At 41.5% G+C, this 17166-nt stretch overlaps 1 protein-coding gene across 3 annotated transcripts; it reads left to right on the forward strand.

The window, feature by feature from the left end:
• The first annotated feature begins 118 nt into the window (after positions 1-118).
• zmp:0000000936 (interleukin-1 receptor-like 2) lies at positions 119-15824 on the forward strand. Of its 3 annotated transcripts, none has more exons than XM_061692262.1 (12): positions 119-407; positions 2822-2899; positions 3900-4152; positions 5172-5367; positions 6552-6723; positions 7925-7987; positions 8068-8212; positions 8942-9096; positions 9164-9307; positions 10983-11156; positions 11861-12072; positions 15238-15824. In XM_061692262.1, the coding sequence occupies exons 1-12, from the start codon at positions 404-406 to the stop codon at positions 15565-15567; spliced, it is 1926 nt and encodes a 641-aa protein (XP_061548246.1). In that variant the 5' UTR covers positions 119-403; the 3' UTR covers positions 15568-15824. The 3 variants fall into 3 exon arrangements, with proteins under 3 accessions (XP_061548246.1, XP_061548247.1, XP_061548245.1); XM_061692263.1 differs by lacking the exon at positions 119-407 and adding an exon at positions 2631-2753; XM_061692261.1 differs by lacking the exon at positions 119-407 and having other exon boundaries at positions 2760-2899.
• The last annotated feature ends 1342 nt before the right edge of the window (positions 15825-17166 follow it).

Here is a 17166-nt window from a genome sequence, read left to right on the forward strand (position 1 = left end):
CGCGTGCTTCTCATAATTCATTGTGACATGCACATTTTGACCTGGAGGCGGGCGGGGGGCCTGGCGGCCGCGGGCGCGGACATTGCACCCCCATATGGCGCCACAGGGAGACGCCCCGTGAAGTGAAGTGAAGTGAAGTGAAGCAGACCCGTGGAATGGAATGCCACATGCCGGGACCTGTGCGTGTGCGCGCGGGCGCGCGTGTGTGTGCTAATCCCGGTACCTCCCAGTAGCCGATTACTCAACACAAAAGAAGTTGCACCATGTGTCTTTTCTCAGGCGAGAAAGCGGCTGGCGACGGCGAAGACGCGCGTTCGATCTTCTGCTACCAGATGAATGACATGAGGAGGCTGTCACGTGACCACAGGAGGCTCGACCACCAAAACATCGTCATCGGCAGCATATGGGTGAGTTTTAGGGGGTGTTCGACTTCCGGGCTGTCCGTGATGCGCGAGGCATTGACACGATACGAAATAGAAAGTGTCCCTAAATTCTCTTGTGGGATTTCATCATAAACACCGCACATCTCTTTGAGAAAATCCCATATTTTCAGCAAACAATTTCCCCTCGGACTCGATAGCGCACACACCCCAGGGTGTGGCATTTTGGTGTGGCTTTTCAAAATAAAAGTCTGACAAACTGTAGTCGTTGACAAAATGCGAATTCAGATGTAATGCTTACATGACCATAATGATTTGTATAGGCGAGGGCTTCATTTCTGTGCCTTAGTAGGGAACTCGGCAAGTATTAAGCAGGAATTGGATGAGGAATTTCAAAATAAAATGTACGCACCCTCCAGGATGTCACCCAGGACGTGCTGTGGCATTTATTTATTTTTATTTAGAAAAAAAATAAAAGTCATCCCCAAAAATGTAATTGCTGACAAAACGTTCCGATTAATCACATTTTTATTGGGGAATGTTTACACAGGAAGTAGCACTAATAGTTATGGGATGTGGGATTTCAAAGTAAATGTTACCCCAATTCTAACTGTTGACAGATGTAGTAGTGATAGTATTTGTGGATTTTCAAAATAAGTCACCCAAATTCGGACTGTTGACAGATGTTGACGCAGAAAGTTGTACTCATTGAAATGCGTTGTTGGATTTTAAAATATATATATATTAAAACATTACTCCAACTCTAATTGTTGACAAATGTTGCTTCAAATTTGGAATGTACATAAGAAAGAATCACTTCTTGGTGATTGTTCACACAGGAAGTAGTACAAATATTAATAGGGTGTGGTGTTTCAAAATAAAATTCACTCCAAACACTAGTTGCTGATAAATATCACTTTGAATTTAAAAACGACATTTAAAAGAAAGAGTTTTGCTGCTGACTATTCAAACAGGAGTTGTATCTGTACTAATGCAATGTGGAATTTCAAAATAAAAGCTGTTCCAACTGTAAGTGTTGCCAGATGTTGCTGCTGTCATGGGCGTGTTGATGTAGCAGCGTTGCTACACGGTGGATAACTCGGGTTCTTTTATTGCTTTGTGACGCGAAAAGAAGGTGAGGCCTCATCATCATTAAAAGTAAAAACAATAATTGCTGGCAAAGCAACTGAGTCATGTTTGACTTTGTGGACAAAGTGCTGACTCATGCCCTTTGCCCTCTTTCAAGTCATTCAAGACTATTTATGTTTACACTACATAACAAACAAGTCTAGCTAACTTATTAACTAACGCGCTAATGGACAAACTAACAATTTCACCGACTAACAAACCAACCAAGTAACTGACTGATTAATTAACTTCAGTCGATATACAAAGTCTCCTCTTTTGTGATTTAAAAAAAAAAAAAAAAAAGACCAATAAAAATCATTTTTTATCTTTTCGAGAGGGAAAAATAAACAACGGAGATAATGCCGTTGCACAAGTATGCACACCCTCTTATAACTGGGGATGTGGCTGTGTTCAGAATGAACCTATCACATTCAAACTCAGTTTGAATGGGAGTCAGCATACACCTGCCACCATTTAATTCACCATTCAAGTGCCTCTTACTAACCTCAAATAAAGTTCAAATGTTCTTGTAGGCTTTTCCTGAACATTTTTATTTTCATTTTCTAGCAAAATCCTGAAATTTTTGTGCAGACACTTACTGCTATTCAGAACTGTTCATAATTCCCTTCACCTTGATCAAGGCCTCTGGTCCAGCTGAAAAACGAACACAACTAAACACAGTGGCTAATTTCCTGGCTATGGGGCTAATGAACAAACCAAAAAGCGAATCAACTAACCAACTTACTCATGCTTAAACTACACAAAATGATTGACCTGCCTGACTGGGTGACTAACTAACTAACTAATACATGAAAAAAACAATTGAACTAACAAACGAATAACAAATATTAAATAAATGAAGTCATTAACTCACTCACAATTAGTGACAAACTAAACAACTAACTCACTCGGTGACATACTAAATTAACTGATGAACTAAGAAGCAAACTCACTAATGCACAAACTGCTAAACTAATCTAATAACTAAAGAAGCCGGCAGAGTTGCTAAGGTTTTTTAACGACGATCGTACTTTCTCTCTCTCGCGCACACACACACACACGCACGCACGCACGCACACACACACACACATACACACACACTGCTAATCTGGCCTGTTTCCATGTGCTTGCACAGTAGCCTTGCGTAATATATTTGGAGGTTGCATTAAATAAGCGAGTCTGAAGCTTCCTTGGCGATTACTCACGTGGGAACCGCAGGAGCGGGAACGCACTCATCGTCCTCAGGTCCGCTGCCGTTTATTGTCTTAATAGCTGTCATTCATTCACGTGTGGACGTCGTATGTGTGTTTCAGACATGTGTGTCCATGTGCGGACCCTCCCGCTGCTGTTGGTGGTGGTAGCAGGCGTCGACTGGACTCATGCAGCTCAGGGTGAGTGGCGGTGATCGTGCTGGCCGGTGGCGGTGGGACACGGGCTGGACGCTGGGAAAGTCCTGTATGGGTCAGCGTGAAACACATGTTTACTCACCAAACCTTTGTGTGTATGTTGTAATGTCCTGGAAAAGTGGGAGCAAAACTATTGATTTTGAAACACTGATGCATCAGTGAGACGTGGCGAACTTAGGGGACAAAATGTTAGTGTGGAAAAATACAGTGGAGTCCTTGGGAATGTGGTCATCCACTTGGCTAGAATCCCAGTAAAAGGGTTCAAAATGTCTCACAAGGTTGGATAGCCAACCAATTGCATGAAGTTGCTAGTCAGCTAACTAACTGATTATCTAACGATGTAACTAATGAATTGATGGACTGAATGACTGACTTATTCACTAAATCAGGCATGGACAGATGAACCAATGACCTAATGAGAAATTGAACTCACAAAGTGAGAAACACACAAATGAATAAACCACCTGACTAACTAACTAACTAACGAATGAACAAACAAACAACCAAACAAACTGATGTACTAACTCACTGACAAACAAGCCGGCCAACGAAATAATGAACTATTGTACAAACTCATTAACAAACTCACCAACTAACTGGCAATCAAACACACGAACAAACTAATTAGCTTACTCGCTCACTAACTTGCTGAAAAATTAACTTTCTAATCAACAAACACGCTAATAAACCAACTCACTGACTAACAAGCTAGCAAACCAACTAACGTACTCACAAACACCTTAACTAGTGAACAAACGAATCACTGATGAACAAACCAACTAAATAAAAAGCAAACTAACTTCCTAGCCCGAGCTAAATAACTCATTTACTCTCTCTGAACTGAAAAACAAACAAACAAATCAACTTATCAACAAACTATTAACTAATCCGCTAACCGCTAACCAACTCACCAACAAACAAACAACACACAAAAACTCAATCCCTCACTAACTGTGGGTGTTTTTTTGTTGTTTTTTTTTGCCAGATGAGTGCAAGGACTACCAGGTTCAGTTTGAACGCGTGTTCTCTGTGCCGGGCGACGCGGCGATGATCAACTGCACGCTGGCGTCTCCCGACGTCTTCAACTTGTCGGCGGCGTCTTACGAGGTCGACTGGTACCGCGCGGAGACGGGCCGACGGCTACGCAACGCCAGTCGTCACGTCCTCATACGAGGAGAGACCCTGTGGTTACTCAACGTCACCATGCAGCACGACGGACATTACCGATGTGTACTCAGGTAACGCCGCGCCAACCAAGCAGTCATGTAGTCGAATACACGAAACTCGCACGATGTATTTAATTGAGTCAAATTAAAGGAATTAAAATTCGGTTGAATTGGAATGGAATTTGATCAATTTCAATGTCAATTTCAATGAATGCCACTTGAGAAAAGGTGACTAATAAATATGGATGATTTGAATTACACTTCATGTGATTTAAATTAATTGGAATGTTAATTTGAATACAATTATTTTTTGTTTCGTTCTATTTAGTAGAATCTCATTCATGTGAATTAGACTCTTTTGAATGAACGTCATTAAAGAAAAATAAATTCATTGGAATTAACCGCAGTCAAATTCTATTAAAATAATTTACTTTATTAATCAGAATTAAAATGCGTCAATGTGAATTCATTATATTGCATTCAATTAAATTTGTCAAATGAGTTAGATTTAATTGAAATTATTTTCATGATGATCCTTTTTATTTTGATTGATTTAATTTATTAAGTCAAAATAATTACATTAATTCAATTGAACCGAATACAATTAATCCCATGAAATTTGTAACGATTGGATGGAATTTAGTGAATGGAATTTAATGAACTGAATTCATTACAATTAAATTAGTGTTAATTCAATTAATATGGACTAAAGTAATTTTCATTTCAGTATACTTACATATATTTTCAATTGGAATTAATTCAAGATGATTAATTCTTTAGTTTGATTTCTTTTCATTAAACTGAATAAAATGTTTTGAAATTGTATTCTAATTAAATTGATTTAATTTTAAATGAATTAAATTCCACTGAATTAGAATTGAATTAGTGTGGATTATCTTAATATGGAAATAATTTGAATTAAATGTAATTATTTGAATGAATTACATTTTAAAACTCACTACATTGAGGGAATCGATTTTCTATTCCGACGAATCCAACGATATCCATTTGATCGCCATTTGTTTTTGCCACTCCTAAGTCCCTCCCCCTCGCTGCCCTCCTCTCGCTGATTGGTCCACTCACTTTTCCAGGACGAGCGAGGCGCGCTGCTACAAGCAGTCCACCAGGTTGGTGGTGGAGCGTCCCGTGCGTGGCGAGTGCGGGCGTCCGCGCAAAGCCACTCAGTTCCTCACCGTAGGCGTGACGGACACGCTGTCCTGTCCAATCAAAGAGGTCCTCAACAAGCTTCGCAGCTACGCCGTCCCCGCCTCTGTCACATGGTACAGAGTGAGTCACGCCGTCGTCATGTTGCCCTGGAAACCACAACATATTTTTGCAACCATTACTCCATAACTGTAGGTGGCGGTAATGCGCATTACAAAGTGGGCCAATAGTCCAAATCAAATCTTTGGTCCGCACCTTTAACAAAGTAAGAGACAAACTTAGAAAAAAAAAAGTTATTAACTAATGACACAATTAACGAACAAACGAATGAAAAAAGCAATTGAACTAAGAACTATCCATCCATCCATTTTCTGAGCCGCTTCTCCTCACTAGGGTCGCGGGCGTGCTGGAGCCTATCCCAGCTGTCCAAAATAATTACACGTATTGCATATTTAAATACGAGACACACATCGTTTTAGAAATTGCCAGCTTAATGCTAATAGTCAATGGAAACCCCTATTGACGGGCTAGCTAGAAGTAGCATTAGATCACGGGAGGGATTTCCCTTCAAATAACGATATTCACACACACATTAACACTGTATTAACACATGCAGACAGGTGATATAACAATACTCATGGGCATATATTCTTCCTAATCTGTGAAAAACGACATATATTAAAGTTCTATCGTTACTTTCTTCTTCTATTCTTTTTAGATTAATGTAAGAATGTAGCTCTATGCATGCACTGCACCACACTGCCCGTAAGAGGCCAAGCAAGAGCAGCATACAAATGAATAAAACATTTCAATAAATAAATACATATTAAAATAAATGCAAGACTTTATAAACACACCAACGGGCTATCAAACTAACGGACAAACTAACTGAGCAACTATCAATCTAACAACTGGAACTACAAAATGAACTAACAAATTAAAGAGAGACCAAAAACTATGACTCATGAAACAATCTAACTGTGGACAGACTAACAAAAAAAAAAAAAAACCTAACGATTGAATAAAAGAAGTAAAATTATGTCAACTAACGAGCGAATGAATAAACAAATTAAATGAAGCTCGAACTAACTAACTGTCAGACAAAAACTAATAAACAAAATAAACTAAGAAAAACAAAACAACGGTCAAAATAAGGAACTATACAGATAATCACTCTTGATTTATCGAAACAAAGTAACAGCGATAAACTTCTTGACGGGGTTTCGACTCTTCTTCTACTTTACTGTAGCAGCCAAATGCTAAAATCACTGAACCACTACGTGTCCGTGTGTCCTAACGTATGTCAGGGCTGCGACGTGATCGAGAACGGCTTTGACGGACACGTGTACCGGGACCGAGCCCGGCTGAAAATCCAAGACGTGGACACCCGAAACAATCACTCGTACACCTGCACCCTCAACTTCAATCTGGGCGGCGTCTCAGCGTCCATGTCGGAGACCATCCAGGCCTGGGTGCAAGGTGGACGCTCCTTCACACTATCACCAGGGGGCGCTTGAGATCATGCTAGTACTTATTAGGTTTCTTTCCATATTTTGTGGCTGGATGGTACGCTGCAAAAAGTTGAGTAGTAGGGTGGCACCCTTAACGCATTCACTGCCAGCCTTCCCAGTTAACATGGATATTTGATTTCGAAAGCCGTCAATGGCAGTGAATGTTTAAGTGATGGTCCATATTTTTGAGGGTTTGTCGAAAGTTGTGATGGGGACCACAAGTTGACCACTTTGTGGAACCCTACCATTTGTTTTTGGCGCACCTGAAAGTGCAAAATAAGTTGTACCGTTCCACTTTTTTGGCTCCCTAAGTTATACTTCATTATTTTTGTGGCGGTTTTAAAATGTTGTGTACGGTAGCAAAAGGATCAGTGGTACTGTACCATATTTTTTGTGCCCTTAAGTTATGGTTTGATTGTGTATGTTTGTCAAAAGTTATGAATGGGACCAAAAAATAACCTGTAACATAGCGGTCATGGTTCCATCTTTTGGGGGTTGTTGAAAGTTGTGTAGGTTACCAAATTGATTAGCTGTACTGTACAACGTTTTGGGGACGCTGAAGTTCTGGCTGTGTATTTTTTTGAGGGGGACGGGGGGGACAGGGGGTTGTACAGGGTACCAGTTTTTGGGCCCCTTAGGATATGGTTCTGAATTTGGGGGATTGGTAAAAAAATAAAACAAATAATAGCTATCCCGTACCAATGTTTGGCACCATTGCATTGGGATACCAACTGCAGTGGATTTCAGTGGTTATCAGAAATCCTTAACAGCACCAAAATAACAGCCATAACGTACCACTTTTTTTAACGTACCACTCAGCCTGCTGTTGAAGTACAATATGGCATTTTTTTGAGGGTACAAAAAGGTTCACTTTTTTGGGGAGTGGGAGCTCGATTGAAATGTAAAGGCTACCAAAATGTGCCATGAAATGAGGGACAAGAAAAACTGATTTGTACCGTACCACTTTTAGGCCCCTTTAATTTTGGGGGGGGGGTTGTACCAAAATTGTATTACTTTGTGGCAACCAACCATTTGACTTAAAATAACTTTCGAACATCCATACCAGCCTTTTGGTACCCTTAGGAAATGGTTGGTATTTTGGAGGGTTGTCATAAATCGTGCGGGGTACCGAAATATCATTAATGCTTGTGTTTGTTGTTGTGTTGCAGAGGATTACTGCTTCCTTCCCCAAGTGCTGCAGCCAGCTGATGATATCGTCAAAGCAGCCAGTGGTGAGAGGTCAAGTGTAAATTCTCAAGAGAAGTTAGCCGCTAAAGTGGCTAACATCGCTAACGAGCCTGTTTGTGTTGAGGATCCCGTTTGAAGCAGACGTGTCGAGTGTTCGTGCCGTGCATCGGCACCGTCCCCGATGACCCCATGGTCGACGTTTTTTGGTTGGACGACATCAATTTCATTCCCACCAACAACTCCGAGAGGATCTTCGCCTCAGAACCGCGGTACCAAAATATATATATTTTTAGAAATGTGGGGTACCACTTTGTGGCAATAATCCTTGTACCAGCCGCAGCCGTATGGTACAATTTGGGTTTTTGAAATATTGAAATTATGGAAGGTATGAAACTGTACCATAAAATGATGATAAATAATTTACATTTTCCAAAATAATTGACCACTTTTAGGTCCCCTTTGGAAATGTGTGTGTGTGTATATATATATATATATATATATATACACACACACACACACACACACACACACACACACACACACATGTAAAAATTAGAGAACCATGTTTGGTACAAGTCAGTTTTTGGGTTTATTTTGGTACCTTTTATTTTGGCAGCCATAAAATAAAAAAAAAACACATATATATATATATACACACACACACACACCAAAGTAACGACTAGTACCAAACATTGTTCTGTATTGGGTAGGGTTTGTTATGAAGGGTATCAAAATTGTGCCAAAAAATGGAGGGCACCAGAATAATGATTTGCACTACTTTTTGGCAACCTTAGGTTTTGGTAATTTTTTTTCATTTTTTTTTTTTTGATTTTATGGCTGCCAAAATAAAAGGTACCAAAATAATCCCAAAAACTGACTTGTACCAAACATGGTTCTCTATTTTTGGAGGCTGTGAAAAGTTTTTCAACAAGTGAAGTGTAGCACTTTTTTTCACGCTCCCTTTTCTGCTATTGTTGTTTCAACTTCCTGTGTTGCAGCGTGTGGCGTGTGAGCGACTCTCCCAAAGGCGTGTGGTTGGAGAGCGTGCTGACCATTTCCTCCCTGGAGGACGCCGACTTCCTGGTCAACTACACGTGTCGAGTGTACAGCGCGCGGGGCTGGCCTCAGGCTCACTTTGCACTGCTGCCTCAAGGTAAACGTTGTCATCGTCTGTTGATCGCCAACTTATTCCGATGCCTTGACTTCCTTGTGTGTTACAGAACCGGATGTCCTGGTGGCCGTCGGGTGTGTGTTTGGCGGCGTGGTGGCGCTCGTGGTGTTTGCCTTGATGGTGTACTTCCACTTCAAGATTGACATGGTGCTGTTCTTCCGGAGCTCCTTTCCAATCTGCTATGCAAATGAGGGTAATAACAACATGTACACTATGGGGCATATTTTCCCGTATGGTTAAAAAAAAAAAATTAAAAAGCATGCAGCAATTTCTGACTGTGCCCATTCTGCTGTCCACTTAATAACATCATTTGCATACGTTCTGGCCATTTGCCACACTCTGGGTGGAGTAACCTTGGAGTGTTGGCGTGCCCCCCCAGATCTGGCCGAGCGTGCATTCTGCCAAAGATTTAAGTGCGTTCCCTCATCCGCACTCCAGAGGCTGTAGTAACTCTAGTGCCCCGGGAAGGTGAAACATGTCGCACGTTTTGTGTCGCTCCCGTGCGCGCTCTGAGCTTTTGACGGCTGGTGGCGGCCCGGCGGCTGACTCGTGCTGTCAGTGTGGGAGAGACCTAACCCATGCGCTCACTGACTGCCCAACGGCCGTTATGTGTCGCTACCGCATTACACCGTTCGACGGCTGAACCTCGACATATTCCCGTAATTTCTCGTGTATAATGCGCACCCCCAAAGTTGACCTCAAAATTCTGGAAAACCCTTCTACCTATGTATAATGCATTTTTATAATGCATGATTTTGCTTCTACCCATATGATCAAAACATGAAGTATTATCTGTATTTTGTTAGTTTTTTTTCAAAGAATTATTCTGAAGTTAGCACTTTATTTGAACGCGTAATCCTTTTTTAAATTTACTTTACTTATTTTGAAATTCACAGCCCTACTTTTATTTAGTAAATTAGAAAACACACAGTTGTGCTCATATGTTTGATTACCCAGGCAGAATTTGTAAGATGGGTGCAATTCTTTAACGAAAACATGAAGGACCCGGCGAAACACATTTAATTTTATTTTAATGGGATTCAAATTAAACGGTCAAGCATTTCAGAAAAGCATTATCATTAAACAAAACATAACCATAAAGAAATTAATGATGGTTGTTGTTCAGTCATCAGACATATTAAAAAAAAAAAAACAATATTTCACAAATTCCACCAGGGTATGTAAATTTATGAGCACAACTGTACATATATGCAGTCATACATACCCCTGTCATATTGGAATGAAAGTGGAGGCTCCACGTTTTTTTATAACCCCTCGGTGGCGGTGGCATTTTGGAATGAAAGTGTACAGTTTTTCATAAAAATAAAAAAAAAGTTTGAAAGTGCCGCTCACAACAACTGCAGTCATCTTGATAGCGCAATGGTGTGTCAGATTTGGAATCGTTTTGTTTTCATATCATCCAGCATTGTCGGTTGTGAAATCCGTTTAAGTGACTCGCCCGCTTGCGTGTGGAGCTCGTATGGTTGCTGAGCAACGCTGATCAACAGCTGGCTCACTCACTTTCCTTGCATTCAGATTAAAAGTAGCCCGTTAGACGTGAGGCGCTCACGTCTCACTGGCGACGCCTCACTTCCGGATCCGCTACGAGGGTTAATTTCACATTTAAAGTGTTGACATATTTTCCAAATGGATTTCTATGGCGAGCACATGTCTCAGGGAAACTCCACTTGCCAGTTATTAAAGCCTCCCTGAGACTTCAACGGTCCATCCAGCTAACAAGTGTTCTGCAGCTAGCACTAATATATTGAACCTTACATTAACACACTAATTGATTCTGCAAACACTAGAATGCTGTAACGCAGTGGAACACGCTGAATGTAAACATTTGTTGTATTTGTTGGTTTCAGAAAATGATGGGAAGCAGTTTGACGCTTACGTGACGTCCTACTACCCGCACAGCTGCCAGCTGGACATAAGCCACAAAGCGCTAACGTTTGCGCTTCACGTTCTGCCGCAAGTGTTGGAAAAAGCTTGCGGCTACAGGCTCTTCATAGCCGGGCGGGACAGCCTGCCAGGACAAGGTAAGCGTTAGCTTGTTTGTAAGCGTTTGTTAATGAATGAGTTAGTTTTTTTTGTTCATTCATACATTAGTTCATTTTTAGGTTTGTGAGTACATTTGTTAGTTAGTTGGTTAGTTAGTTTATTGTTAGTTGTTGACTGAGTGAGTTTGTACATGACATTTAGTGAATCAGTTAGTGAGTTTAGTTCGTGGGTTAGTTTGTAGTGAGTGACTTCGTTTGTAAATGTGTCCGTGAGTTACTTTTTTTTGGTTGTTGAGTTTGTTGGTTAGTTTGTACATGACTGTTTAGTTAAGTAGTTAACAGGTTCATTAATTTTAGGTTTGTGAGTGTGTGGGTTGGTTAGTGAATTAGTACATTAGTATGTTAGTTTGTTTGTTAGTGAGGTAGTATGTTGGTGAGTGAGTTAGTCCATCTGTTTAGTGAGTTAGTTCATCAGTGAGTGAGTTTATTAGTTAGCAAGTGAGTAAGCGTGTTAATCTGTTAGTAGGTGTATTCATTTTTTGTTAGTGATTAAGGGGGTGAATTTATGAGTTACATTGAGTTTGTTTGATAGTTAGACTAGATGAAGAACTCGAAGTGTCAGTGCCATTCCCGTGCAGTAGTACCAGTTTTCTTGAAGTCATCATTAGCTGAGTGCCTGTTGTCAAGTTGCTGTCATTGCTGAGCATCTTCCTCTGTTGTGTGTGGCTCTGCTGCCCCTGCAGCCACGGTGGACTCCGTGCACGACAACATGATGGCCAGCCGCAGACTCCTCCTGCTCTACGGCGCCTCCTCCTTCGCCTGCACGCACCGCCACCACAACGACGACAAACAAACTAATAACAACAATGTGGGCGAGTATGCGTGTTTGGAGCCACGACGTCAACACGAGTGTGCGGTGGCTATGCATCAAGCGCTCATGGAAGGAACCCTCAAGGTCAGCTCAGCAACCAACGCACAGACAAACCACTTTGTTTGTTAGCCTTACAGTAGTGACGACATTCATGACTGAGTCACTTTGCTACTACGTTGGTTAATGATAGTTTCAGTGAGTTAGGTGAATTGAATTTGCCTGGAGGGATTATAAGTATAACAAAGAAACATCATGAATATTTTATGAGTGAGTGAGCCAGTGAGTGAGGGATTCAGTGTGTGAGTTAGTTAATGATAGTTTGACTAAGTTGGTCAAAGAAGGTAAAGACTGACTTAGTTGCTAAGTTAATGAGTGTGTGTCTGAGAGAGAGAGTTAATGATTGGGTTAGTTGGTTAATATTTGATAGTGAGGAATTTAGTAAATGAGTGAATTACTCATTGTTTGGGTGAGTAACTTTGGTAATAAGGGAGTGAGTAACTGTAATTTATTCAATGCCAGCCATTTTCAGAAAAGACAACCCCTATATTGCCAGCCATTTTAGAGCATCCCATCCATCCATCCATCCATTTTCTGAGCCGCTTCTCCTCACTAGGGTCGCGGGCGTGCTGGAGCCTATCCCAGCTGTCGTCGGGCAGGAGGCGGGGTACACCCTGAACTGGTTGCCAGCCAATTGCAGGGCACATACAAACAAACAACATTCGCACTCACATTCACACCTACGGGAAATTTCGAGTCCCCAATTAATGCATGTTTTTGGGATGTGGGAGGAAACCGGAGTGCCCGGAGAAAACCCATGCAGGCACGGGGAGAACATGCAAACTCCACACAGGCGGGAACGGGGATTGAACCCGGGTCCTCAGAACTGTGAGGCTGACGCGCTAACCAGTCGCCCACCGCGCTGCCCATTTTAGAGCAGTTGAACACATTTCGAAACCCACAGCTATATTGTGCTCTACGATGATAGATACAGTGCAACCTCGATTTAAGGGACCCCGATTTAACGGATATCGGAAGTAACAAACTGTCTGGACAGTGCATGTCCATGAAATAGTTTCCATTTGTCACTTAAACCGGCGTTGACAAAGTCTCTTTGTTCCAGAATTGGATGCTGTTGTTTACTGGCGCTGCGGCGCAATATAGGCAAAGACTGGGACACATGTACAGTATTTCTGGGTCATAGATATACAGCACGACTAGATCCAACCAACACACAGATTCTGGAACATGCTACTTTTGGTACAGTAACAGTTGGTCTATGGCAACAGATTTTGAAATAGGAAGCACACTAATTCCTCACGGCTCATGAAAGCGACCTGCCTTGACTCTCCTATCAGTACGTCAACAATGTCACCATTCAGCACACACAAGCGTGGTAAATTTGGATAAAATGTTAAACTTTTCAAACATTTTCATATTTATTTACAATAACTTTGGACTCTACTGAGCGTTTTAGACCACACAAAAAGGTACAAAACACAAATTTTGCACTGTACAGTAATATGGGTGTATTTGGCCACAAAAAATATAGGTAGGTTTTACTGAATATGATTGCGTTTCTTCCAGAAACTGGAGAATTGTTTCCCTCCCAAATAAATTATTATATTAAACATACAGTGAATTTGATACAAAGAGTTTTTGCTTTTGTGACACCCTTAACATCTGAACAGTGGTTTTATTCCATGAACTAGCTAAAAAAAACCTTTAGGTAGGGCTTTTGATATCAAAACAATAATTTAATAATGCAACTCTACCCTACCCACTGTAGCGCCCTTGGCAAGATTTTGCCCATCGGCAATTTACATATGGTTACAAAAGAAAATGAATAGCTTTTGTTTTTTTTTTAACTATTGTCTTCAGTTTTTTAGAACGTCACCAAATTTACTCAGTTGTTTTAACCTTAAATTATTAATGTATATTCATGTTCTTATTCCCCTTTAATATGAAATATTTTATAGAAAATTGTATTCATTCAGATTAATTCTTCAACCATGGAATTATTTTAGTCTCATTTTTATCTATACTATTTTAAGTGCAACTGACATCATACATTTAGAAATCCACTGCAAGCAATCCAGACACTCAAGAGTTAATTCAGTGCACATGACGCACATTGTGGACATGACGCCGACTGGTTAGAGCGCCTGCCTCGCACTTCTGATGACCGGGGTTCAATGCCCGGCCCAGCCTGTGTGGAGTTTGCATGTTCTCCCCGTGCCTGCGTGGGTTTTCTCCGGGCACTCCGGTTTCCTCCCACATCCCAAAAACATGCATGCTAGGTTAATTGAAGACTCTAAATTGCCCGTAGGTGTGAATGTGAGTGTGAATGGTTGTTTGTTTGTATGTGCCCTGCGATTGGCTGGCAACCAGTACAGGGTGTACCCCGCCTCCTAGCCAATGATAGCTGGAATAGGCTCCAGCACTCCCGTGACCCTTGTGAGGATAAGCGGCTCAGAGAATGGATGGATGGATAATTACTGTGTATTGAATGTCACTTTTTTGGGGGGGGGTGCACCCTAGCGGCCACGGCGCCCTTAGCACTTGCTAATCTTGTTCTACGGGTGGGCCGGCCCTGGATGTGAAAACACATTCTTGGTACTGAATGTTCCGATTCTAAAAGACGTGATAACACGTCCTTGGCACTGGCTGAGTTAAGGAGCGAGTGAGTTTTGTTCAGGAAGGAGCGACTTAATTAATGTGTGAGTGTGTTAACAAGTTAGTCGGTTACTTAGTGAGTGAGTGAGTCAGTGAGAGATTGAATTTGTTAATTTTGAGTGTGTGAGTGCTTGAATCAGCTCATTTTTAGTGATTGAGTGAGTTGGTTAATGAGTAAGCCAGTGAGTTAATGAGTGAGTGGGGCAATCAGTAAATGATTTCGTTAGTTGGTTGAGTGAGTGACTGAGTTACTGAGTTGGGTCATGAGTAAGCCAGTGAATTAGTTAATAAGTGAGTGCAATGAGTGAATGACTTTAGTTGGCTAATGAGTGAGTTAGTTGGTTAACTTTTGACTGAGCAACGGATTTAGAGAGTTAGGTTTGATGATGAGTGAGTCATTCAGTGAGTTAGTTAATGATTGTGTAATGAGTTAATGACATAGTGAGTAAGTTAGGTAATGAGTGAGGCAGTGAGTGAGTGAATGACAGAGTAAGTTAATTAATGACTTTGTGAATGAGTGAGAGCCTGTTGGTGAATGTGTCAAGAGTTTTCTTGTGTTTGCGTGTGTCCATACAGGTGGTTCTGGTGGAGCTGGAGGAGGTGAGCGCGGCTCAGCTGGCTCTCTTCCCGGAGTCGCTGCGCCACCTGCGGAAGAAACAGGGCGCCATGTGTTGGTGGAAGAACCACAAGCGCCACAACCAGAACCGGCAGCAGAACCAGAAGAGCCGGATCAACTGCACCAAGAAGCCCTCCCCATCCGGGACCAACACACATGATCAAGCGGAATTGTGCTCGTCACCGTGCCTGTCTCCTTCGTCCAGGTTCTGGAAGGAAATCCGCTATCACATGCCAGTCAGGGGCAAGAGGGCAGCGCCCCCCGAAAGGATCGCTCTCCTCAAGGTGTAGCCACTCACAGCAAAACAGCTGAGAAAGGCTCATGAAAGACCACCAGACCAGCCTGATGGAGGATGGATGGATCATCAGTGGGAGGGGCCCCTCCGTTACCTAGTTAGCTTGTTCGGCTCTGTGTACGAGCAGGGATTGAGGATTGACTGCAACGGGACCACAAAGTGTTTGCAGAGCCATAGTTCCCCAAGTAGCATTTTAGTGTGGAAATAATGACTAATAATGAAGTGTACAGAATAAAACTATAGTGAAAAACACTCACTTTGAAGAAGTCATTTTATTTTTCATACAATTAAGATTTTTATGTCATTAAATTTTCATTTGAGCACAATTTGACAGTATTCTTCATGACATTTTTAGTAATTTGCTTAGGTTAGTGTAATTGAAATGTAATTTTAAGTTTTTAACCATTTTTAATGTAGTTTTTATTAGTTAGACCTTTTAGCACTTTATTTTAATATAATTTAAATAGAATTTTAATGAATTATTTTAAATGTAATTTTTAATGTTTACTTATTTTATAGTCCCCAGAGTGAAACTAAATGAACACCTTTATAATAAAATAACGCTTTATATTTTTGCCAAACATATTTTTTGAAGTGTCATTTTGTCTTTCATATTTGAATTTAATTCCATCCATCCATTTTCTTTACCGCTTAACCTCACTAGGGTTGTGAATGAGTGGAATGGATAAATGTTCAATTGGTTCTTCATAATGTTATATTACATACACAGTATACAACAAATTGCAAAAGCCATTTCTAAAGCTTTAGGATTCCAGCGAACCATAGGTAGAGCCATTATCCTCACATGGAGAAAACATGGAACAGTGGTGAACCTTCCTAGGAGTGGCCGGTCGACAGAGATTACCCCAAGACAACAGCAATGACACATGCAGGAATTCCCAAAGGAACTCAGGACAACTTCTCAAGAACTGCAGGCCTCTCTCGCCTCGGTTAAGGTCAGTGTTCAGGACACAACAGTAAGAAAGAGACTGGGCAAAAATGGCATCCATGGAAGAGTTTCAAGGCCAAAACCCCCTGAATAAATGAAAGCCGGCACAGTGGGCGACTGGTTAGCACATCTGCCTCACAGTTCTGGAGACCAGGGTTCAAATCCCGCCCCCCCCCCCCCCCCCCCCCCGTGTGGACTTTGCATGTTCTCCCTGTGTCGGCGTGGGTTTTCTCCAGTCACTACGGTTTCCTCCCACATCCCAAAAGCACGCGTGGTAGGTTGATTGAAGACTCTAAATTGCCCATAGGTGTGAATATGAGTGTGAATGGTTGTTTGTTTCTATGTGCCCTGCGATTGGCTGGCGGCCGGTTCAGGGTGTACCCCGCCTCTCGCCCAGAGATGGCTAAGATAGCCTGCGGCAGCCCGTGACCCTAGTGAGGACAAGCGGTAAAGGAAATGGATGGATGGATGAATAAATGAAATCACCATTTTAAGTTTACTTGGGTTATACTGTAATTGTCAGTTTTTTTACATTTGTTTGATGATCTTAAACATTAAAGTGGGCAAACTATGCAAAAATATAAGATTTTGAGAAGGGGGGGCAATACTTTGTCACGGCAGTGTAGTTCGTTCAACTATTGTTCA

The sequence above is a fragment of the Phycodurus eques genome, chromosome 12 (genome assembly GCF_024500275.1).
Source record: "Phycodurus eques isolate BA_2022a chromosome 12, UOR_Pequ_1.1, whole genome shotgun sequence".
Lineage (NCBI taxonomy): Eukaryota > Metazoa > Chordata > Actinopteri > Syngnathiformes > Syngnathidae > Phycodurus > Phycodurus eques.

What these genes read in the sequence shown, in the direction of transcription:
- zmp:0000000936 (XM_061692261.1), top strand. Translation starts at nt 2,809, where the DNA reads ATGTGTGTTTCAGACATGTGTGTCCATGTGCGGACCCTCCCGCTGCTG. An exon ending in ATCTTCGCCTCAGAACCGCG is followed by an intron (nt 8,213 to 8,941) that starts GTACCAAAATAT and finishes CCTGTGTTGCAG; the next exon opens with CGTGTGGCGTGTGAGCGACT. An exon ending in TCATGGAAGGAACCCTCAAG is followed by an intron (nt 12,073 to 15,237) that starts GTCAGCTCAGCA and finishes GTGTCCATACAG; the next exon opens with GTGGTTCTGGTGGAGCTGGA.